At 62.3% G+C, this 23,101-nt stretch overlaps 1 protein-coding gene and 1 non-coding gene across 2 annotated transcripts in view; one reads left to right on the forward strand and one right to left on the reverse strand.

Moving 5' to 3' along the window:
• MYOM2 (myomesin 2) overlaps positions 1 to 18,517 on the reverse strand; it is a 48,511-nt gene extending 29,994 nt beyond the window's left edge. The window contains exons 1-12 of the mRNA XM_037063375.1: positions 18,321 to 18,517; positions 13,495 to 13,613; positions 12,145 to 12,312; positions 11,216 to 11,354; positions 10,900 to 11,063; positions 10,010 to 10,102; positions 5,702 to 5,790; positions 5,568 to 5,618; positions 4,461 to 4,625; positions 2,662 to 2,823; positions 2,258 to 2,399; positions 293 to 492 (exon numbers count right to left, since the gene is read on the reverse strand). Of these exons, the coding sequence (XP_036919270.1) occupies positions 293 to 492; positions 2,258 to 2,399; positions 2,662 to 2,823; positions 4,461 to 4,625; positions 5,568 to 5,618; positions 5,702 to 5,790; positions 10,010 to 10,102; positions 10,900 to 11,063; positions 11,216 to 11,354; positions 12,145 to 12,312; positions 13,495 to 13,601 (1,480 nt within the window). The 5' untranslated portion in view covers positions 13,602 to 13,613; positions 18,321 to 18,517. The remainder of the gene's footprint in view (positions 1 to 292; positions 493 to 2,257; positions 2,400 to 2,661; positions 2,824 to 4,460; positions 4,626 to 5,567; positions 5,619 to 5,701; positions 5,791 to 10,009; positions 10,103 to 10,899; positions 11,064 to 11,215; positions 11,355 to 12,144; positions 12,313 to 13,494; positions 13,614 to 18,320) is intronic.
• Positions 4,692 to 4,828, forward strand: LOC118999068 (U11 spliceosomal RNA). The gene has a single exon (XR_005069030.1). It is a non-coding gene; the product is annotated as a U11 spliceosomal RNA (small nuclear RNA).
• Positions 18,518 to 23,101: the final 4,584 nt, after the last annotated feature.

Genomic DNA, 23,101 nt, shown 5'->3' on the forward strand with positions numbered 1-23,101 from the left:
ACAGAGCAGCCTGCTCTACACGCCTTCCAGTTCCCATTAGGTGCTGAGATTGTGTCACTGATGGACCAAGAAACGTCTAATTCTGCACCAATTTAACTGGGTCTCAGCCGAGAGCAGCAGGAAGGTCTCAGCCTGGCCCGCCCACCCCTCGGGGGAGGCTGATGGTGGGGCCGATGGTGGGGCCCGCGCCCCAGGATGTTCAGCACCGTCAGGGGTAAAGGGGGAGGAGCACACCCCACCCCAGACCCCCACGTCCCGGACACAGCTGGAATCGGACACGTCAGCGACCCACCTTGTAACCTCCTGAGGTCAACGGGATCGAGGGCGGCCACGGCCTCCGAGGCGCGGGACGGCCGGCTGACGCCCGCGCTGTTGACCGCCCGCACGCGGAACTCATAGGAGCGGCCCTCGAACAGCCCGGTCACGGGGTACGTGCAGATTTTCACAGGCGAGTCGTTGCACTGCACCCAGTTGTCCGTCCCCACCTCGCACCTTCGGTGACAGCGGGCCAGAGAGTGGCAGAGACTCAGCCCAGAGCGTGCTGCGGGCACACACGCATTTGTGCACAGGTATTCTATAACATTTGTCACAGGGAAAGGGTGCAGCGAGCACACAAGTGTTTGTGCACACGTAGTGTGTAACGGTTACAACAGGAGAAGGTCTCGCGCGGCTGAGACCGGCGCCCTTAGAACACCGACTAACACAAACCGTAAGAATAAGCAGTAACAGGCAGCTATTGAAGAAACACGTATTCCGGAGCCTTGGCAATTTACAGGCTAAGATTAATTCCTGATTTCGGACACGTTTAGGGAAAAATCTCCCGCACAAGCCATTTCAGGGCCATCGGTGGTCCTTCTTTAACAAGTTCCATCGCAAAACCTGGGGGTCCCACAGGCGCCCGGCCATTGGCCTTGCCGGCTGGGATGGGGGGGCCGCCCTCAGCGCTGAGCCCAGGAGTGCACCCCAGGGCGCTGGCCCGCCACCTACACCAATAACGGCACCGTGTTCCTTTCAGCATGGTTCCCACGTGCAGCTGGAAGTCTTGGAAAATACCAAGTCCTGACCGGAACTCAAGTTTAACCTCCGCTCTCCAGAGGCTGAGATACGTGAGGACCACACTTCCTGTCGAATTCCCGGGAGGAAAGAGCAGAGGGAGCCTTTCGGAGAGATGCACAGCCGTTTCGAAAAGAATCAACTCCCTCTTCTCCTAACTGCTCAGAATCGTTCACGGAAAGTTCCGCCCCGCACCTGCTAACCGGCCCCAGCGGGACGGAGCTCTGGATTTTCATCTTTCCGGGGAGGGGAGAAGGGACCCTTCACTGAGAAGGCGCCTGAAACCGTTTGGCCAGACAGCTGAAAAACCGCCAAATGCCGCTGGGGACACAAATCAACTTCTGGGTTCCATTTTTTAATTCCAGCTGAACCCTGAAGGGCCCCGAGCGCTCTGCGATCTGACTGGTGCCTATCGAAGTATTGCCCAGACGTGACTATTTTAGCTGAACAAGTAGCTTTGTTGAGGCAAAAAAAAACTTAATTGCCAGGATGCCAAAAAAAAAAGAAAAAAGAGCTGATTGATATTTTTTCTCAAATAACCACCTTATGTCACTGGGCTTTATACACACAAACTCTTCAGTCCCTCCACCCACTCCGAGCCCAAAAGCCGGACTCCCCGGTCTCACTCGTGAATTCGTCCCCTGTGACTGCCACTGCTGCAGTGACCGGCAGGTCCGCTTCAGGCACAAACCGCAGGCCCGGGAACTCCCAGTCTCTCCCTGTGTCCTGCCCGGGTGGTGAGTCCCACGCCCAGGGACCCACAGGACGACACACACATGCCCGGGTTTAATGGTCTGCGTTTCAGTTTCCGCCTCAAAGAAAGTCCCCACACGATGCCCTGTTTTCACTTGGAGACCAGAGGAAACCCTCACCTAACGGAGCCAGCAGGCCCCGGGAACTGTGAGCCTGCGTCTTGCCCTGCCCAGCGTCCTGTCCTCCGCAGGGAGGGACCTGCTGACCCGCCAGCTGCACCCTCCGCCCAATGGGACATGACACCAGGTGCTGAAAAGGTGACAACGCAGACGCCTGGGGACGGCCAGGCCCTGCCTGTTCGGTGACACTCCCCAACCCAACAGCGAGGACCTGGAGCCCATCAGGAACAAAGTTTTGACTCTGAGCCTGGAGAAGCACCTGAGCACGTCCGCCACGATGACGTGGGTCCCAGGGACGTCCCCAACCCCCTGAGGACTCAGCTGGTGCTCACCGATCGACGAAGTAGCCAAGGACAGGGCTCTCCGTGGTGGTGTTGGGCGGCTTCCAGGTGACGATGACATAGTCCCGGTTTGCATCCTGGCACAGCACGTCCATGGGCGCACCAGGAGCCCCTGTGACCAGCGGGTCAGCGTCTGCCGGGGGTGGGGGGACACGACCGGGTGAGGGTCCCTGGAGTGGGGACCCCTTGGCCCCCTCAGTCTCCCCACCGCCCACAGGAACCCCGTCTGCTCCTCACGTCCAAGGACGCACCTGTCCTTCGACTGTGATGCATCATCGGTGACAAGAAATGTGAACACGTGCGTGAATTTTTTTTACTCGGAACCTCCTACCCTCTGTGACCTGCTCCCTTGTCACCCCAGAACTGCGCGGCCCCGTACCCCGAGCACCACGAACCTCTGACAAAGAGGAAGGCACTGTGCTCGCTGACGCCCCCTCTGGACACGATCCTCAAGGTGTAGAGCCCCTCGTCGTCCTTGCTCAGGCGGCTGAAGGACAGGGAGGCCTGGCCCTCCCCGAAGAACATCCTGGTCCACTTGGACTCCTTCAGCAGCAGGTCTGAGAGAGAGTGGCAGGCAGCTCAGGCAGCGGCCGGAGCGCACGGGGCCCAGCGTGCATGCCCATGCAGGTGCAACACCGGTCAGCTGCACTCCGAGAAGTCTGAGGGCTGGTTCCCACGGAGCCAGGGCATCGCCAGGGGCGACACAGCTGCCCCGCAGGCAGAGGTCCGCAGGAAAGCGAGTCATGTGCCGCTCTGGCCTCCCAGGGACAGTCATGTCACATCTAGAGCCACGTATATCCCTTCATGAAAACACTGCACAGCCAAGGAAGGCTTTGCCTCCTGATAACCTGGGCTGACCGCAGCTCACGGCTCTTCAGTGCACCCCGCCCACCTGTCCCCCACCCCACCATGTCTGCTGGCCTCAGCCGGGGGCTCCCAGCCGGCTGGGAGCTTTCTTTAAGGGAAAGCTGGGTGCAGAACACCCCCCTGCAGTTGGGCTCTGGGGCCGGCACTCAGGAAACTATGGGTGACCCAGTGCCAGCCCTGTGGCACCGAGACAGTTGCCCTGAGCCTGGAGCCGGCTACGCGGTGATTCAAGGGAGTACACGCGGGGAGCGTGTACTTCGGGCACAGGGATCAGTCACGTCCGGGCCGGATGCAGCAGGACGCTGCTCAGCATAGCGAACGATTTAGAACTGAGGGCTTGCTTATTTCTGGAATTTTCCACTTACTGTTTTCAGACCGTGGTTCAGTGAAACTGGGAAGGGAAACTACAGGCGAGGGAGGACTACCGTGTTCTCGCCCGACAGGAGGCTGTGGTCCCCGCTGAGCAGCCGTCTCTCCCTCCAAAGTCTCTCCGCACCGAAGCCTCCGGGCAGGCCCGGGTCCCTGCGTTGCTGCGCCCTGCCTCTACTGAGCATGCAGGACGCTCGCGCCTGCAGCCGACAGCCCTCCCCTGGGCTCTCCCTCACCTCGACCTGTGCCCCAGGCTGACCCCGGAGGGCGCGCCTGGCAGCGCCTGTGTCTGGCCAAGCACCGTGGCCAGTCCCAGGGTGTCTATCACACTCTGAGCAGATGCCAGAGGCTGCCCCGCTGCACCTTCCCCCAACCGAGACCGTGAATGTCCCGGCAGCAGGAAGAGCATGGGCCACGTCGTCTGGCTCGCACCGTGTGGGGTCCTGACCCCCAGAACACCAGCCGCTTTGCAGGCAGAGCCGAGAGGCAAGGGGGCACGTCTCCTTACCCAGGCTGCACACAGAACGGCCTGTGCTCACTGGTGGTGGGGAGACCACCCCGCCCTGGCAGGAGCCTGAGCAGGTGTCCCCTTGCCCCCCACCTGTGATGGGAGTTGCTGCTGTTGCTTCCTGTGAAAACTGCGTTATCACACTCAGAACTCAGATGTGAGCTCACTGTTCTGTGTTGTTTTCCCCACACAGGGATCTTCTTTACAGAAATCTCTGATGACTCATTAAGTTCTCCCCCATTAACCTCCCCACACTCCTAGGGTGAAGTTCAAGGTCACAGGCAGGCCCCACATTCTCTCCTGGCTTTGTCCCCTGCAGCCCCTTCAGCAGAAAGAGGAAAGCCAAATTAACACTTTTACAACTCATTTTGCCCAAAGCAGCCAAGGCCAAGTTCACAGCCTGCAAGGGGCAGTCTCCTGAGGAGTTGGGGGGACGGTCCCTGCACTCACCATCCCGGTACCACTCGGCCCGTGGCTGCACTCTTTTCAGGTCCGGTGTCACCAGCAGCGTGCACTTGAGTGTGACCGTCTCGCCCTCTCTCCTGAAGGTGACCCCGAACTTCTCCAAAAACTGGACATCGAAGTGTGTGTACGGGACGACAGAGGACAAGGGCACTGCACAGAGAGAGTGGGGCGGTCACAGGCTGGCCTCCTGGGCCATCGGCTCAGAAACTGCCCAGGACAAAGAGCTTCTGTCAGGAGTGGCACACACAGGGCCGCTTGGTTGTTATAAGTGCAGAATCGACATCAAGAGATTTTGGAAGCCTAATTTTTGGTTCCCGGGCAGCTGGCTGTTGATCATTTGTCCTGGTGCCCCCCAAAAATAAATAAATAAACCTGCCCTGGGCCTGAGAGGGACCCCAAACTCGCTGCCCACGGCCCACTGCGGGGCGCCGGGGAAACTGGGGAGCACAGAGCCACACAGGTGCTTCGGCCAGTGGAGGGGCTGGGGGAGGGGCGAGGGGGGCGGGGGAGCGGCGAGGGGGAGGGGCGAGGGGAGGGGCTGGGGAGGGGAGAAAGGGGAACAACGTGGCGGGACGTGACGGTGGGAGGCAGAGGCCCGGGTGTGCCCACGAGGCAGGGCCAGCCCATGGCGGTCTGGCGGGCCTGGCGCCCACCCCAGGCCTGCATGGCTGCCCCTTAGGAGTGAGCAGGCCACCTCGGGAGCGTAGGAAGCCTGTCCTTGAGCACTGAACGCAGTGGCGACCCACGTTCCTTCCGGTCAAGGGTTGGGGTTCACGGACCTCCCCCCAGCTGAAATGGGAAGCGTCCCTGGCATCTAAGGCGCCGCCTCACCGGCCCTGGCCGGGCTGCTCAGCCGGTTAGAGCCTCGTCCCAACACACCAAGGTTGCGGATAAAGAGGAAAAGGGTGTAAACGCCACCCGGCCCAGGATTACATCAGGACAAATGGTCGGCAGACTGACACTGGCCAGCGAGAAACAGGAGAGCCCTTTGGGCTCAAAAAAACCCACGATCTGACCTTAAAAACTAGCTTTTGTAGTTACACGCTACATCGCCACACATCTTCCTGCCCCAAGAGGAAGCAGCCGACTTACGTCCAATCGGGAGTCCCACGGAGTGCAGCGGCTCCTCCTCCCCTCGGAACCCTGCCGGAGAGGGGGGTGAGCGCGGCCGGGAGAGCCCAGGGGCCCACACGCGAACCCCACCGCACCCCGGGGCGCACACTCACTCTTCACCACCACTGCCGCATTGGTGGACACCTGCCCGTGCGCGTTCGTGGCCACCGCAGAGTAGGTCGCGGTGTCATCGAAGTTTGCCCTTGGGGAGAGAAAGCAGATGAAGGTCCTGAACCTGCTGTGGGGCGGCTCTGTGAGAGCCCGTGACCCGAACTTGGACGTGAGCCTTCCTGACAGCGGCTCCTGACCTGGGGCCCTTGCTCATGAAAGAGCAAAGCCAGGTCTCTTCCTGACTGTGGCTTCTTTTGTAATTTCTTTTAAAGATTTTATTTATTTATTTTTAGACAAAGGGGAAGGGAGGGAGAAAGAGAGAGAGAAAAACATCAGTGCGTGGTTGCCTCTCATGCGCCCCCTACTGGGGACCTGGACCACAACCCAAGCATGTCCCTGACCGAGAATTGAACCAGAAACCCTTTGGTTCCCAGGCTGACACTCAATCCACTGAGCTACACCAGGCAGGGCCTGACTGTGACTTTACAGTAAGTGAGTTGCCTGCACTTGAAGCTGCTCAGCCGCACCCTGGGAGCCCCTGCCCTTCCCTGGGCGGGGGGGGGGGGGGGGGGGGGGGGGTGAGGAAACGCCCCCTTNGGGGGGGGGGGGGCTGTGATTAGATAAAACGCCGCCTTAGAAAATGCTCCATCTTGTTACAGTGCCGTGTGTGGCTCTCACAGCGTTCGTTAAAACACACACAGGTGCCAAACTCCTGGACCAGAAGCCCCCTCCCCCGACACCACCTTAGCACCCCAGCCGAGCGGCGTGGGCCTCCAGGGGAGAGCGGCAGGGGCTGCGTCCTGGGGCCGGAGCGGGCGGGCTGAGGACAGTGGGGCGAGCAGGAGGAGCGGGACCGCCAGGCCGTCCACCCTGCCAAGGCCCGGGGCCAGCTCCTCCCAGGGGATTTTAACCTCGATTTTCACTAGCCTCGCAAATTAGATCTCATTAACATCCGGCAGAGCGGCCTCACACATCAGCACTGGCTGGCTCGCCAATTAGCACTTGGGGCTGCGCAGCGGGAGGGGGGCTGGACTGGCGGGGAGAAGGGCCGGCCAGTCCCCCGGGCTGTGTGTGTGTGTCTGTGTGCCCAGGAGGGCCGGCCGCCTCGCCCCTCGGCCTTGGGAATGAGGCCCCGGCCCCCAGATCTGCAGACCCGCTGACCGACTGACGGCAGCCACTGCTGTCCCCACGGCAGTGCCGGGTGTGAGGGGAAGTGTGACCTCCTGGGCTCGGTCCCTCTCAGCTCACCCTGCATTTCTGTCCCGTACGTGTCCCGCCCGGTGTGAAGTGTGCTGGCACGGCACACGCACACAGATGGTGACAGACCCACCTGCAAGCACGAGGGGGCCCACATGCCCCGCCGTGTCCCTGCACAGCTGGGGCCCTCTCCCTCCCCAGGCCGCTCGAGCCTCTACTCCATCACTCGGTGATGAGGGGAAGGGGGCTCCCTTCCTGTCCTGGCGGGTCCCCAGAACAGGAGACGGCTGTTCACAACCCCCAGAGGGGCACCCTCCTGTCCCGGAGTCTCCCTGTGGGGAGCCCCAGATCAGCTCCAGGGGCAAACCACGGACACTATGTCCCTTTCCGAGGCGGACAGACACGCTTCTGTGGCTCTCCGGCCCTTCTCCCGGGGAGGCAGGCCCTGTGCCCTCAGGCTGGATGCTGACACTGGATTTAAAGTGTCACTCTGCTTAGAATGGGAGTGTCTAAAAATAAAGTCCGAGAAGAGGGTTAGGCCCACAGCCCTTCGGCGAGGGTGGGGGCCGGGGTGACCAAGAAAACACGGGGCCACGGTGCTCGGCTCTCCCGGGAGCACTTGGGAGCCGCATTAACATTCCTCAGAGAAACGGGAGGCCCACCGCGAGTCCCCCGAGGACGTCTATGAGCTCGCAGAACGGCGCACACTTCAGCCAGAGTTCGCGCGGCCCGGCAGCCGGGCCCCACGCTGCTCTCAGCACTCCAAGAATCTGGTGCCCAGGCCAGAGAACATTCCTGGGGACACATGTCACCCTGTAACAGGAGGAGAGGCTCATTCCCGATCGGCTCACTCCGCCCCGTGGGAGCCACTGGGGTCCGGTGACCGGGACTCAGCACATTGGGACCAACAGCTGGCATTACCGGTCGCTGCCTGAAGGGCTGTGCCGAGTCCTGTGTTCGAAACGCCCTGGCCCAGCTGGGAGAGCTGTGCGGAGGAGCATCCCTCTCGGGGGCTCCTTTGTCCACATCCCTGGGACACTTGCTGAGGGTTTGAACGCCAGTGCCTGAGGCAGACCCGGGCTCTGACCCCGCGCCCACGGCCCCAGGTTCACCCCGTTCCACAGGCCCACCCTGGACTGCAGGCCGCATCTCCCACACGTGAGGAAGGGAAAAAGGCATTTGCTGTTTCCATTTAATAAAATGATTATTAAAATAGAGCTTGGGAACAGGTCACTCGCTGACTCGAGCTGACCCACCTGACCCCGACGGTCCCAGGCAGCCCAGATTAGAGAACAGACTGTCCAAAACAGGGGCGCGTGCTCCCCCACTGGGCAGCGTGGCTGTGAAAGTGTCCACACACGAGCACCGCAGAGACTGGTGCCAGGAACTGCAGCCAGGGGCCGCAGAGCAGGAGGAGACCCCCGAGCTGGGCCCAGAGTTCAGCTGCTCTTGGCGCCTCTGGTCGCTCACAGCCCAGGTCCCCTCGGCTGTGCCCTCAGGTCTGCGCAGAGCCAGCCTCTTGGGGGCCCCCCACCCCGGGCCTGAGCCTGGGCAGAGCTCCCCCACCAGCTGCCTGGCCGCAGTGGCCTTCCAGCTCCCAAGTCAGACCTTTCACTCCCCTGCTCTGGAGTCTCCTCTCCAGCCCCGACCAGATGCCGAGGTCCATGTACAGCCCCAGGGTGTCCATGGTCACTGCAGGCCTGACCTATGCCTCCGGCCTCCTGCCCTGTGACCCCCATGGAACTCCGCACACCAATGCCTGGTGCAGCTTCCGGGAGCCTCTGTGCGCACGGCCTCCCTGCCCAGACCTGCCCATCCTCCGGGCCCTGCTCACAACCAGGCCGACCGACCACTCCCTTCAACACCACAACCCGCTCTCCACCCCCAACACCCAGCCTCTGGCTCCCTGGATAGTCCACTTCGTGGGGGGCTTGTGGTTCACCTCCACCGTACGTCAGATGTGAGACCCCCACGTTGGGGTCTTGGTCTGGGCCCTGGGTCCCCACGGCCGGCACTCGGTGGGTTCTTGGCAGACAGTGCTGCCAGGCGGGAGCTCCGGCTCCTCCAAAGAGACTCGAGTTGCCCTGGGGAGCCCCGCGCAACACCCATCAGCACCCTTCGCGCCTGTGCTGACGCCCACAGGTGGGGTTCCAGTTCTGGCAGGAACCCAGCAGGGCCCACGGAGGCCCCGTCTAGGGCTGAGAGGAGGCGAGGGCCGTGGGGCAGGAGGAGGGACATCACTGAGGAGCGGTGCCACCCCGAGGGGACACGGCCTGGGCTGTGGGCGAGGGGTGGGGAGCACCTGAGTCTGGGCTTCCCCCTGGGAGTGCAGACAGAGCCGACGGTGACACCGTCACTGCCACACACGCCAGTGACTGCCAAATCCCGAGCCGCACGTGGCCGGGTGTCTTCCTGACTCGCTCACACTGGCGGTCCCTCTTGGGAGGGCTGGCTGTGACTCACCACGCACACAACTGCCCAGTGTGCACATAACACACCTGAAAATGCATGTCCACACTTCACTCTCCCAGGAACTCAGCCTGAAATGGAGTGCCTGGCATCCCTGCTACGTGACTGGCACTCGTTTGATGCCGTCAGACCAAAACTCGGCAGTTCACGAGGGCCACAGGTCAAGGTCAGACGGGCGACCCGGCGCAGGCCACTGTCCCCTCCACTGTGTCTGTGGGTTTCAGTGATTGTGCAGGAAGGAACAGGTTTGGAGGACGGGGGTGTGCTCCTGACATAATGATGGGCTGCATGATTTGTGATCTTTCGGCGAAGAGTAAAAACCGCGTGCACAAAGGAACAGAGCACCTCACTTTGGTCAGAAAATCGCCAGCTGTGGGCGTTTACGCGTGCACACTGGGTGGGGAAGGCAGAGCCGCCCGCTCACCCCTCGGCCGACGCTGGGCGTGAGGGCTGCCCTCGACTTCTCCCACTTGCCTGCTCTGTCTGTGCTTTTCCACTGGGTGTGGGACTCAGAACAGGTTGCATTTCTTTGAAGAGTGTGAGCTGAGACGGATGCTCGACCTGGCACAAGTCGCAGCCGGCTGCTGGCCAGCTGTGAGCCGGCCGTCTTCCCAGTTTCCCTGCAGCCCGTGCGTGGCCCTCACCTGTTGATCTCCAGCGTGTGCACGCCATACATGCTCTCGATCCTGTACTTGCCGGGGTCTGCCGCCTGGCAGATCAGGTTGCCGTCTTTGTACCTGAAGGAGGGGGCACCGGGGTCCATGCAGAAAAGGCAGGCATGGCAGCCCACCCCCCCTCTGCCCCCAGGGGGCCACCGCCCTGTCCCTGCACGTGCCTCCTGTGTGTCCCAGGCGGTGGGCGAGGGACAGCAGGGACCCCAGCCCCACAGTCCTCGGCCTGTGAGGGGACAGCTGCTCTCACTGAGCCCAACCATCGGTCATACCCAGACCTGGGACAGTGAGCTCAGGACCCACCCCTCCCAGGAAACTCGATGGAGGAACCAAGGTCAACGGGTCCCTGCCCAGCCACCCTGGGCCCAGCACTGTGAGGACGCACCGGGGGAGCTCTCAGGTCCAGTGATCCTGGCTGGGGGCAGCTGGCCGCCCTGCCTCACCTGCCCAGGATGGCAGGCTGTGTCCCAGGACCACACCAGGGGCTCCAAGACGTGACCCTGCACTGCCCCAGGGATTGGCGACGACACCCAGTCATCCCAGCCCAGTGCAGGCCCCACCCAGGGGTCTCTGTGGGGTTGGGAACAGCCACCAGAGCTCGGGTCACTCAGAGTGAAAGTCCCTTGACAACCTGGCCAGCCCCTCTCACGGAGGCTGAGGGCATGATGTAGTCACATTGGACCCCGCACATTTTTTTCTTTATGTTTTTCCTGCAAGTTTTATAAACACATGTCCCCCACGGTCCCGAGCTCGGCTGAGGGAGGAGTGGCTGTGGGGACCCAGCGCCCTCTGCACCTGGACCCTGGAGCCCAGCAGGTGCCTGAGCAAGGCTGCACGTCCGTGCTCGGCTGGGGCCCACTCACCACTGCACCACGGGCGTGGGGAAGCCCTGCACGGTGAAGCAGAGCTTCACGGTCATCCTCTCCCAGACGGTGTGGGAGCGCAGCCGCACCAGGATCTCGGGGGCCCGCCTCGTCCGGTCTGCGAAGGTGTCCTGCTCCTTCATCCAGGCCAACCTGTCCTGCACCTGCCGGAGGAAACAAGGATGGTCCTTCCGAGTGTGGCAGAGGGGACGCACTCCATGGGCAAGGGAGCCTCCGCCATCGGGCCATGGAGACATCACGCGGACACACCACGGCCCCACCCAGCCCCCTGACAGGCCTCTCGAGCCCCACCTACCATCTGCTGGATGGAGAACTTGTCCAGCGTGTCCCGGGCCTGCGTGCGGGCCAGGTGTACGTCCTCCTCCAGGTCAGCCAGCTCACCCAGGAAGCGCCGCCGCTTGGTCTCTCCATACGAGGCCACCAGGGACCGGTACCTGCAGGAACGAAGGGGGACACTCTCGTTGTGGCCCCAGGACAGGGTGTGGAAACTTCTTTGTCTCTGTCTCTCTTTGGAGGGTGCACCGGGCCATGTGAGCACTGCCCACCATGTGTGGAGAAGGGTAGGGACGTGGCCCACGAATGACGCCGACTCGCAATGACGCTCGGCCCTCCTGGGACAGTCACAGGCACCAGGGACCCTGCGCTCTAGACAGCAGCTGGGAGTGGCCACATGGACCTTGGGCCCCGCGCCCGGGGTGTCTGCACAGGATGCGCCCTCCACACGGGGACCACAGCAACGACCAGGCCTCGGTCAGAAGACGGGCTCCCTACACACACGGCTGCTCACTCCCCCCGTCCACCGGGCCTCCCACACGCAGCAGCTGCTCAGTGCCAACCGTGCGGCCTGTCACAGTTTTGCTGGGCACGGTCACCCACGGATGGCAGGGCCCAGTGGTGGCTGCCTCAGGCCTGAGACGCAGTGGTCTCGTGTCAGTCAGTCCCAACGGGACAGTTTAGGACAGCCCTGAGCCTCGCTCTGCATGGCCGCACACAGAAGCGACCTGTGTGCCCCGGCAGGCAGACCCTTCTCAGTGAACCTAAGACCGAATTAAAGCCTTTCGAACTGACAGAGACAGAGAGAAGTCGGTCTGTACTCCAGAAAGATGAGAAGGAGCAATGAGCAACGCAGCCCAGTGCCTGTACCCCCTCCTGACCTGTCCCTCCGCGGGATGCACTCTGACCCCCGACCCTCCCCCGGCAGGAGGAGGGCAGACAGCCGCATACCTGCTCTCATTCTCCTGCTCGCTCTCCTCCTGTGCGGAGCTCACCCTCTTGGCACAGAGCCTGCAGATGGTGCCGCCGGAGGACAGCGAAGACGTCTGGCCGGCTGTTCTCTGGGACGAGGACGCCTGCACCAGAGACTTCTGGGAAGAAGCCTGGGTCGAGGAGCGCCTGCGGGGTGTTCAGAACATGAGGCGCGTCAGAGACCACAGGCACACGTCATAGCAGACGCCATCCCTCCCTTTGTACATGCCACACCCACCCTTATGACACATGCATGCACATGCATGTGTGCAAACCCATGTACGATGTGCTCCTCACATGTGTATGCATGCTCACCTGTATGGCATGTGGAATCACATGCCAGTTCACACATGTGTGTGCGCTCATGTGTACACACACCCAGGCGAGCACACGTGCACACAGGTGTGCACGGGCGCGCACTCAGCCCACATCCCTCTGCACCCCAGCACCCCAATGCACGGGCCCGTCCACAGGGGGCACCTCCCCCACCCGCCCCCTGCAGCAGCCTGTGCCGTCCACTCCCTCTGGCCGGACGCCACGGGTATATATATCTCAAGGGCTGAGAAGCTCCCGAGGCGGCCGGGAGGGGCTGCAAATGTTTGGCTTTGTTTGTTACAGGGGTGGCAACGGAACTCGAGGAGCAAGGGGACCTCTAAATATAGAGACCCCGTCTCACCAGCTCCGAGGGCCGAGCTTGCCACCCAGCAGTGTCTCCACACCTCCACCCAGCCTTGTCCTCGGCCCCCAGAACTGTGGACCTGCTGCCCCCAGGGCCCCAGCCGCAGGCCCCTGGGGAGGGACTGCAGCACGGGAGAAAGTCCCGGAAGAAGCTGCCTGCGGCTCGACCCCAGGCTGAGAGTGAGAGACTCGGTTCACTCCTTGCTGCATTTCCTATTAGCGTAGCCAAGTCGTCATGGAATCGGCTTCTGCCCACCTTTCCTTTGCCATCCCATAATTCCGGTCCCACCGACACCTCTCCCTTCCCCCCCTTCCCATCTCCCCTGCTCTGTGCTGACTTTTCAAACTCCCGCTCTGGGAGACGTGTGAAGAACAGTCAGGTGCATGGGCACTGACCCAAAGCCCCCGCCCCCCTCTGCTCCAACCCAGGGCTCAGAGGCCATCTGCCAGGGTCCCCCAGGGTCCAGCAGGGTGCTCTGCAGCACCCCACACCCGGCGCGCTGCCCAGCGGGGCGGCCACAGGCCCCTCCAGCACGGAAGATGGCATCAGGGAGCAGAGCCTTCCTGGACCCCCCGGACAGGTCTCTAGGTTTCAGGGGCCCTAAATGCCGGACACGCCCCGTCGAAGCGCTGTGCCTCCAGCCAACTCACTTTCTCGCCGAGTACTCGTTCAGCAGGTACCGCGCCTGCGTGTTCCGGTACGACTGGTCGAAGTGCTTGTGCCGCTTCTGGTAGAAGGGTAACGCAACGAGCGACATCCTGGGTCAGGCCTGCGGGTGGAGAGGGACGGGCCACGCTGAGGTCCTTTTGGGGCGCGGCCCGAAATTTCTGCCCAACAGGGCACATCGGCGCAGCGGGGAAACCAGCTCCAATCACAAGAGCCCCGGGCACTGAGTGGCCGACCACGGACGTGGCAGTCATCTCAGACTAGGTGTCCAGGGGCCGTCTGGGTTCCCTGGGGCCGGTTCCGTTTTTTATTTGCTTCCACACAATTCTGGGCTACATGTTTCATGCGACCGTGAGCTCAGCACATATTTATAGAATGCCTAGCGTGTCCAAGGCGACGTCAGGGACGAGGATACAAATAATCCGAACACAAATTAGCGGCGTGAACACACACTTAGGCTACAAGAGGGGAGAGGCAGACGCACTCTGGAGAGTGAGGAGGGGCGCTGGCCACAGGGCAGGGTCGGCCGGGTCCCCTGCGGACAGGCGGAGGAGGGGGTGCGAGGCAAGGTGCCCTGAACACACGCAGGGGGCAGGGGCTCGGAGGGTTGAGGGGGCCTGAGGGGAGACCCCTCTGGGAAGACCGATCATGCGGGGTGACTTTCCATGTCTGCCCCGAAAGCTAGGAGGTGCCCCTGCCCCAAGGGAGGTTTGAGGAAAGGGACCAGCCTACTGCAGCCCCGCTGGGCTGGGACAGGCGGGGCGTGGGGGTGGGGGAGTAAGCACGTTTTGGTTAGCTTTCCCCCCCACACGAGAGAGTGGGGCTCCATCTGGGGTGGGCCTGGGAGGCGGAAGCCGTGCGGGTGTTGGAGGGCCGCCTGCTGCTTCTGCTCACCTGAGAGAGAGAGAGACTCTCTCCCTGGTCTGTTGGCCGTCTCCAGAAAGGGTGCGTTCCTACATCTCTGTGCGTGTGCATTTCTCACATACAGAGCGAAAGAACCCCCCCAAACCTGAGCTCCACCCTGTCCTTCGTGTTTAAATGGAAATGGCCTGCCCTGATCTACATCAGGGCCCAGTGACACAGCCCCAGGGGATGTGGCCCACCCCCAGGACAGGGTGGAGATGAGTGGCTGGCACTGCTCTGGGAGGGGCCGCCTCTGCCCCCACCCCCCAGGGCACAGAACTCCAACCACAACATTAGAAAACCTCCCCAGGTGCCCGGTGGGCTCCCAGCCGGCTCCTCAGGGTCAGTCTCCTCTGGGCCTCGAGGCCCCAGAGCCACAGGTTTGCAGAGCTCAGACAGGCTATGGGGAGGGTCTGGGCCCCCATGCTCTGGGGCACGGGCAGGGGCACGGTGACTGGAGAGGGGGGCTGGGCCCCAGAGACCCTCAGACCTCTATTTCCACCCTGCCCCAGACTTGCTCATCTCAGTACTTCCTCCCACCAACCAACCAACTGGCCGGCCAGCCACCACCCCCACAGAGGGACCGGGTACATTCTGCACTGTGCTGGCACAAAGTTGATTATAAATATAGCCCGGAATACTGCATGCAATGGAACAGCCAATGCCAAGGTCAAGGTCAAGAGCACAGGCTTTGACATCTGATGGACCAGGACCAGCTGGCTCCGGCACTTCTCCTCTGCCTCCCTCTGACGTTGATCAAGTCAGCACGTGCTCCGTGGCCCGTCGGCGCTGCTCTGAGGTCCACTCTCTATCTGAAAAGGACCTCTGCCACTTTTTAGGGTCCCACCAGCCTGAGAGGGGGATCCCAGGGCCTTCTCAGGGACCTCAGGCACGCCATGCCCACCCGGGACCGTCCACGAGGTGCCGGCGAAGCTCAAGGACCTGAAGCCGGGCCCCTGCTGGGGGACACGTTGCTCCTTTGGTCCAGTTTCCTCTCTGGGCTTTCTCCGCTGAACCTACGCTCACGGGGGAGGAGCTGGCGCCGCAGAAACATAGCACTGCCCCCACCTGTCTGTGGTCAGGTCCCCTCACCAGGTTCATGGAACCCTCAAATGCATTTGCACTTCTTGGCAAAAGGAAGAGTCCAAAGCTGGCTGAGGGGACAGGAGAGGATGCTCAACCATGAAAATTCTGAGTTGGGGCGCAGCACCCCCCGAGACACCCGCCCCAGGAGAAGGCGGGCATCTGCTGGGGCCCAGGCTGCAGCTCTGGGGGAGAGACCCGCACTGCTCACAGCCAGTGGCCCGCTGTCCCTTCCTGGGTCCAGGAGTCCTGTCCAGTGCCCTGGGCACCCTGCACCCAGGACAGGCTGAGCATGGATGGCACTTGGTTGTGTGGGCAGGATGTCCCAGCACGGCCGTGAGGAGGGGTCCCTGTGGCAATCAGGGCCTGGAGCTGGACTCGGGGCCTGCGCTCTGCCTCCCAACTCTCAGGGCCATGTCCCCCATGACACTGTCCCCCTCCCCTCCCACCTGCAGCTCCCTGATGAAACACCTGCTGAGGGCACACACACCAGGGGTTCCTGGGCTCAGCTCCGCCCACCTGTCACTCCACAGACATGTGGGGCATGTGCCCTGTGCCAGCCCAGCCTGGGCCAGGAACCACGGCACCCCCAAGAGGGGGCCCCTCAGAGTGCCCTTGCCCAGACAGCAGCTGCTCGCCTGTCCCCATGCCGATGTGTCCTCGACGCCACCAGCCTGTGCCAACTTTCAACCTCCCCACTGGACAAGCCACTGCAGCAGGACAGGGCAGCCGAGTGCCCCCTCCTGGGCCCCCACTCTGGGCTGTCCCCGAGTGCCCAGAAGGGGTGACAGATGAGCTCTCCAGGAAGCCCTGGGGTCAGAAGGCTGCCAGGAGGGGCCACGGGGAGAACGGGCCAACTCGCTGAGCTCTGGACGACACCAGAAGAAGGGGAGCAATGGGTCGAGCAGCAGCTGGAACTCCTGACGTCTCCCCTGGGGACAGTGGCCCTCAGATGTGTCTCCTCCCCTCGCACACACCGCAGCACCAGGGAGCAGCCTTCCCAAACCCGAAGTGCTGGGCGCAAGTCCCCCTGAGAACAGGGGGGTGGGAGGCAGCGGCCAGGTGGCCCTCGGCCCAGCTCCCAGGCCCTGCCCACCCCACAGAGAGACAGGGGCACGTCAGAAGAGACCCCCCAGCCCCAGGGGCTGGGCCGGCAGAGGCTGCACACACTGGCTCCGGTGTTTTTGTTTGTTTTCAGCAAACTGCAACCAAATTTACACAATGTGACAGTGAAAGAGCTCATTCCATCTCTCTGGCGAGTTAAACGACCTGCCCCAGGCGCTGACTCTGCCCACCCCCCCAAGCTCCCCACTCCCTTACTCCTTGACACATTTGGGGTTTGGGGCAGGGGAGGGAAACCTGTCCTCACGTCCCTGGCACAGAGCGTCTGTAACAGGCTCAGGCCCAATCCCTTCCCGAGAAGCAGGACTGGAGCCCATTTTCCACGACACCGACAGGGGCTCCGATGCCTTTCAGCCACGACGCACTCACTCCTACGTGACGAAGAAACTGGCGCGGGTGCGGCTGAAGGTTTTGTCGACCTACACACTCACCAAACCAAAGCTTTTCTAGGGGAACGAAAGGGGCGAGCAGGCCTGCAGGGGACCATCCCCGGGAGTCGGGCCCCCGGCCCCCAGGACAGGGCTCCCCGGAGCTCGTTCACGTGGGGAACTGCTCGCCCCAAAGGTTTCTCCAAACCACTCGGCACCGAACGACAAGACCACGGAGCACAAGGTAAGACTTGCAAACCGTCACCTGTGCCAAGTGTGGGAGAGACTGCGGCCCGATTTCTGGCGGCTCACTCGCAGCCCTCCCCAAGTCACCCTCAGAGCCAGGCCGGCAACAGCCCAGGCTGTCTGGGCACAGCTCCCCACGGCCACAGAGCCTCCAGAGGACTGGACTCGCTTGGGCTTAAGGAGAGCAACTCAGATGAGTATGGGAGGACACGGTGGCTTCCCAGATGGGGAGCCTTCCAGCAACCAGCTGGCTTCCCGCACGGACGGAATTAAAACCAGATCAACAGTTCGGGTGGCAGTTCCTTCCCTGAGTTCCCCATTGCCCCCCCCCCCGCGCCTCCTTGTCTCTGTGAGAAGCAACCCCAGAGGTGATGGACCCCACTGGACCTCAGCTGCAGGCAAATCCCTACAAAGGCAGTGCAGGCTCGGGGTTTCGAAGGACTTTGCTCCTCGGTGTCCCCGACTCCTGCTCAGCAGGAAGGAGCCTGAGATCTGCAGGCAGGGACGGGAAGCTGCCCCCAGCCCTGCCATCGGGCACAGGGGACCCCACCTCTGGGAGCGAGGCAGGGAAGCCTGCTCTCCGGGGCCTGACTGGATGTCTGCCGGGTCAGCAGAAAACAGCCACATGACCGACCTCCTGGGGGACTTGGACACGTGGACAGCAGCGCCGTCCTCTCCCCCGCCCCCTGGGCTCCGGAGCTACAACAGGTGACCTCAGGTCCTCGTTTTCTTAGGAAAATATCCGACCTCATCTCACGCCTTCGCACACCTGCCCTCTTTTCCCGGACCCTGTCCATCCGAGACTCACGGAAAGTTCAGCCCCCTGTCACAGACCAGGGGACCGGCAGGGTGCGACCACAGTCGGGGTTCCCCTGCCACGCTGCAGAGGAGGCTGGGGCAGCCCAAGAGCAAAGCCCCTCAATGACAGGGAGCACACACACGCAGGTCTGGGGAGCTGGGGTCTGTCCTGCGCAGGTTAGCTTGTTCACGCTGAATCGGGTGCAGCCTGGGTGCCGCGGCCTCTGCTCAGGTGCCGTCCCTCCCACCGAAGCCTCGAGTCAGCCAGGGACAGAGAGACGGAGACTCACCGAGAGGACAGGACAGCGGTGAAGGGGAGGCAGCGCCGCCCAGCTCGCTCGGCTCTGGGAGGAAGGCAGAGCCCAGCTCCGGGGCAGAGCCTGTCCCGCCCCATTTATGGGCTCCGAGCTGCTATATATAGACTGGTGGCTCTCTCCCAAACGGACACCCACGCCGTAAATCACAGCCTGCCTGGGGAGGAAATAGGTCCCGTTGCAGCTGGAGAAAGTCACACAGAAAAGTGAAAGTCAGGATGTGCTCCCTTCTTTCCCCAGGAGACACTGACACCCCTGCGGTGACCCAGTGTGGGGGGAGGGAGGGGGCAGGGCGCAGGCATTTTCACTCACGCGAACTCGTAAACGCAACCCCCAGACTCACCTTCACCCCTTCCGAGGAGCAGGCAGCCGGGCCCTTGCAGGAAAACTCGCCAATGCCTCTTGTGTGTCGGCGCCGAGGCCGCGTGTCACCGTGCTGGGCCGGGCCCAGGACAGGAAGGCTGCGGTCCTCTGGGGCTCCTGTTCGTGTGTTTGCTTTAATTTCAAAAACGACCCCGGCTGTGGCTCGGTTTCGTGCTGGGGTGAATTTAGCAAGAAGTGCCTACCTAAAAGAGGCCCGTGCCCCGTTCGCAAAGCACATCTACGGTTACGGCCACAGGTGGAGGCCACTTCCAACCCCCCAGGGAGCCCTCTCTGCCCATGGCACACGTCCACAAACAAGCAACACGGGACTGGCGGGACCTCGGGCTGGGAGCTGGCACCTGCCACCCAGAGGAGGGGCCGTGGGGACGGCCAGGACTCGAAAGGCTTTGCACACAGCTCACCACCAGGAGGCCAGCAGGGCACCCTCCTCGGGGCTCTGCTTCCTCACCTATAAAACCTGTGTACCAGGGTCTCTTCCTTAAGCCTGTTGCAAAAATTAGAGGAAGTTACCCACAGGAAGTTCCCGGGAGCCTCAAAAACATCTCCTCTCTCGTTTATCAAAAACACAGCCCGAGACCAGCAAAGCAGGTTGGCAAACGAGTCCCCTCGACACCTACGACAAAGGCATCGACTCTCCTCCTCCCAGCGTCCCCCACGTGCTTCACCCGGGGCAACGGATTTTTATCCAGTGTCGGTTCCCCTGAGCACTCGGAGGGGCTAGCGCTTAACTTAGAAGCATCGAGTGGGCGGCAAACAAACACAGCAGTGGACGCGTGACTTCCGTTCACCCACACGCCCCCTTCGGGAGCCCAACCCCTCTTCCGCGAGGCCCCAGGATGCAGAAGAGACGAGGACAACGCCCACCCGCTGCCAGTGGTGTCTCCGTCATCCGGGCCAGGCCCTGAGGGCACCCAGAGGCCAACAGCTCCTCACCCTCATTTGGGTGCAGGCCCCGGACGCGGGGGGTTGTTTCCTGGAACCCTGGAGCCTTGGGCACATCACTCTGCTCTCGAAGCTGGGATGGAACCAGCCCCTGGCAGGACTGGCGCCATCAGGATATAGATTAGAGGCAGACACGGCCCCTGAGTCCTCTCGATGCAGGGAAGCCGACGGACCCCACACACCAGGAGCTGGACCACCACAAAGCTCAGGCCACAGGAACCGAGACCAAAAGTGGTCACAATCAGTCACTGCAAAACAGTGACTTGGAGGGAAGCTCCAAGGCAGGACAAGGAGAAAGTCACATAGTGCCCAAAGGAATAAGGACAAGAACAGCAGGAGACTTTTTCATCAGAAACGGAGCAGGGGAGCCCTAGCCCCACTGTAGCTCAGTGGGTTGGAGCAGCGTCCTATAAACCGAAAGGTCACTGGTTCGATTCCCAGTCAGGGCGCATGCCTGGGTTGCGTGTTCGATCCCCGGTCAGGGTGCATGTAAGAGGAAACCAATAGATTTTCTCTCTCACATAGATGTTTCTCTCCCTGTTCCCCTCCCTCTCATCCCCTCTCTCCACAATCAATAAGCAGGTCCTTGGGTGAGAATTAAAAAAAAGAGAGAGAAAGAAAGAATGCAAACCAGAAGTAGTATCCACACACAAAAAAATCCTATGACCACAAAAAGAAACTTCCAGAAATGAAGGTGACACCCTCCTGGATGCAGCAGTGACCCAGTGACCCAGTCCCCGGTGCCTCTGGAGCAGCCCCAAGGTGAGGGCCCCAGAAGGCTGACAGGGACGACCCATGGACACTCGGTGGCACAGCAGAGTGCCACTAGGCCCAGGCGACCAGCCGACACCACTCCTTCCCAGGCTGACAACAGATGAGGGGCCACTCCCACAACCCACACGTTGACTGCCCTCAGCCCCGCCCACCCCTGCAGACCCATCAGGGCACCCGGACAGCCAGAAGGCGCCCCCTCCCTGCCGGAGCTGCCACCAGGCCTGTTCAAAGCACTCCCCTCGTCTAGGTCCCCCAGACCCACGGCAACAACGTCACACCCCACGGGGGGCCGAGCCAGGCTTTTTCTCCCGCCGCCTCAGCCCCTCTGCTGAAGGTCAACCAGCAAGTCAAACACGATGTTCAGGCTCCACCCACTGTCCCCCACAGTCACAGCCTCAGGCCTCAGACACTTTGCCCCTCCTTCCTCCAGGGCACCCTCCACCCTGCCCTTCTCTCTGAGACCCCCAGTCCAGGCTGGGAGACACCTCTTTCCTCTCCTGGGCCATGTCTTCTCCAAATCAGTGCCAGTCTGCTCAGTCACCTCCCACCCCTAACGCCATAAACTTACACCGTAAAACGAAGACCAGCTCACTGCATGGGGACGCCCTTGTCCGGCCAGCAGCACACAGCCCTCCTGGGGAGCGCCCAGCCCGCCTGCCTCACGACCAGACGGGGAGCCCCGCTGTCTGCCGCTCACGCAGCCCCAGCGGCGAGCGTGTGCTCACTGCAGGCACACGGCCGACAGGTGAGCGAGTGGGCCTCCTGCAACGGGGGCTGGAAACTGGGCAGTGACAACGTTGCTTTCCTTCCCAGATGCCAAGGTGACAAGGTGACTCGGCATGTCTGTAACATAGCCCAGAGTTTTTCCATGTTTTGAAAACCCCAGCCTGTCCCAGGACACCTGGCAGCCGGTGGCCGATCTGGGCCAGGCAGATGGCCTGTGCACATTTGGCACAACCTCCTGGGACTTGCCAACCAGGTGGGAGCAGGGGAGTGACATGCCAGGGCCACGGGGACCGGCGGCTACTCCGAAGTGAGGGGGATCCTCTGGTCCACTCAGGGGACTGGCTTTGTCCTCGTTTCTGTTCACAGGTGCGGCCCCAAATTACCATACAGCCTCTCTCTGCGACATCATTAAGCAGCCTAGGCAAGGCCCTGGGAGCTTCCTTCCGGCCGGGCCCTGAGTGGCAGCAAAGGCTGCTGGCAACAGCCCACCTCACGTTTGTTAGTCGGGGGCAGCATGACTCCGGCACGGTCCCCTCCGCCGCTCTGAGCCTTGGCTGCCCTGCTTGTAAGGCGAGCTCTGGATTAGAGGGTCTCGTCTAAGCCCCACACGCTAGGACTTCACCCTGGGCGGCCGGGCACTGGGAAGGGGCATTAACACCCAGGGTCAGACTCAGGACGCAGGAACCAGAGCCCAGGCTGGCGGGGCCAACAGGATTCCGTCCTGATGGTGCTGAAAGGCCCAGAGATTACAGGCGATGCCACGAGCCGTGTGCGCATGAGAACAGTGAGCGGCTATAATGAGACCAGAATGGGTGGAAGGCAGGCAGGGCGCAGGCAGCTGGCAGGGCACCCTGTCCCGGGAGAGGGTGAGTGTGCAGGGCAGGCTGAGATAGGCTGAGGGCCAGGCCATGTGGGCTTCTCAGATCCGGACAGGACACCGGCCCGGGGACACCCCACCCAGCCCCCTCCCCTTCGTTCACCCAGCCATCGAGCCAATCGAGGCCCCAAGTGGGGAACCGGTCAGCTGGGCGACACGGGTTCACGGCGCAGTGGGTTTGAACCGACTCAGTCTTTACCTGCAGGGAGGGGTTGGCTTCCCCAGGGGGCTATGCAGTCCAGTCAAGGTCGAGGTCAGAGTGAAGGCTGGGATCCAGTTCAGCACATGACTCAGCGCAAACCCCACTGGGGGTCGGGGGGCCACAGCAGGACGAGTCGCGGGTGGGGGTCTGCTGAGCTGCTGCTCCTGACCCAGCGCATCACATGGGGCTCCGGGGTCACGAGCCCCCTACGTACACTGAGGTTGGAAACAGGCGCCGGAATCCGTGTGGCCTGGCTTGCAATTCTAGTCCCAGGTGTACAGTGTCCTTGTTCCCAAGAGTACGCAGGGTGGGGAGCGGGGCTCAGGGACAGACCCGGGACCAGGGACTCGCTTTGCCAGCGACAGGTGTCTAAGCAGCTGACGTGGGCCCCGGGTGTCCCCGAGACACAGAGCGCACCAGCTGGCTCTCCCCAGCTGCCAGGCACGCCAGCCCATCACGACAGGGACCCGTGTGCCCACCCACACGTGCAGGCAAGAGCCACGGCTCCCCGGCCAGCGCGACGTGAAGACGAAGGTGTTTTTCTTCGCAGGGTTAACCGAAGGCCAGGACAACACTCACCCATCACCGCAGACAGGCGAGCTTTCCATGACCCCTCCGGTTTGGAGGGGGCAGCCTCTCACCAGTTCTTTCCCAGGTACCTGGGCGCCTTCAAATACAGTCTTGGCCTCAGGACTGGCCACCGTGGGGCTTCTCCCCGCAGTTCTACAGCAACCTGCAGGGCGTCCTGGCCCGCCACCCCTTCCAAGTGCGCCTGTCAATCCTGGGGTAAGCGGACTGGACCACGAGGCCCGGAGCCACACAGCCAGTGTGCGCCCAGCACATGACTGACAG

The sequence above is a fragment of the Sturnira hondurensis genome, unplaced genomic scaffold (genome assembly GCF_014824575.4).
Source record: "Sturnira hondurensis isolate 20B ecotype Veracruz unplaced genomic scaffold, ASM1482457v3 Scaffold0014436, whole genome shotgun sequence".
Lineage (NCBI taxonomy): Eukaryota > Metazoa > Chordata > Mammalia > Chiroptera > Phyllostomidae > Sturnira > Sturnira hondurensis.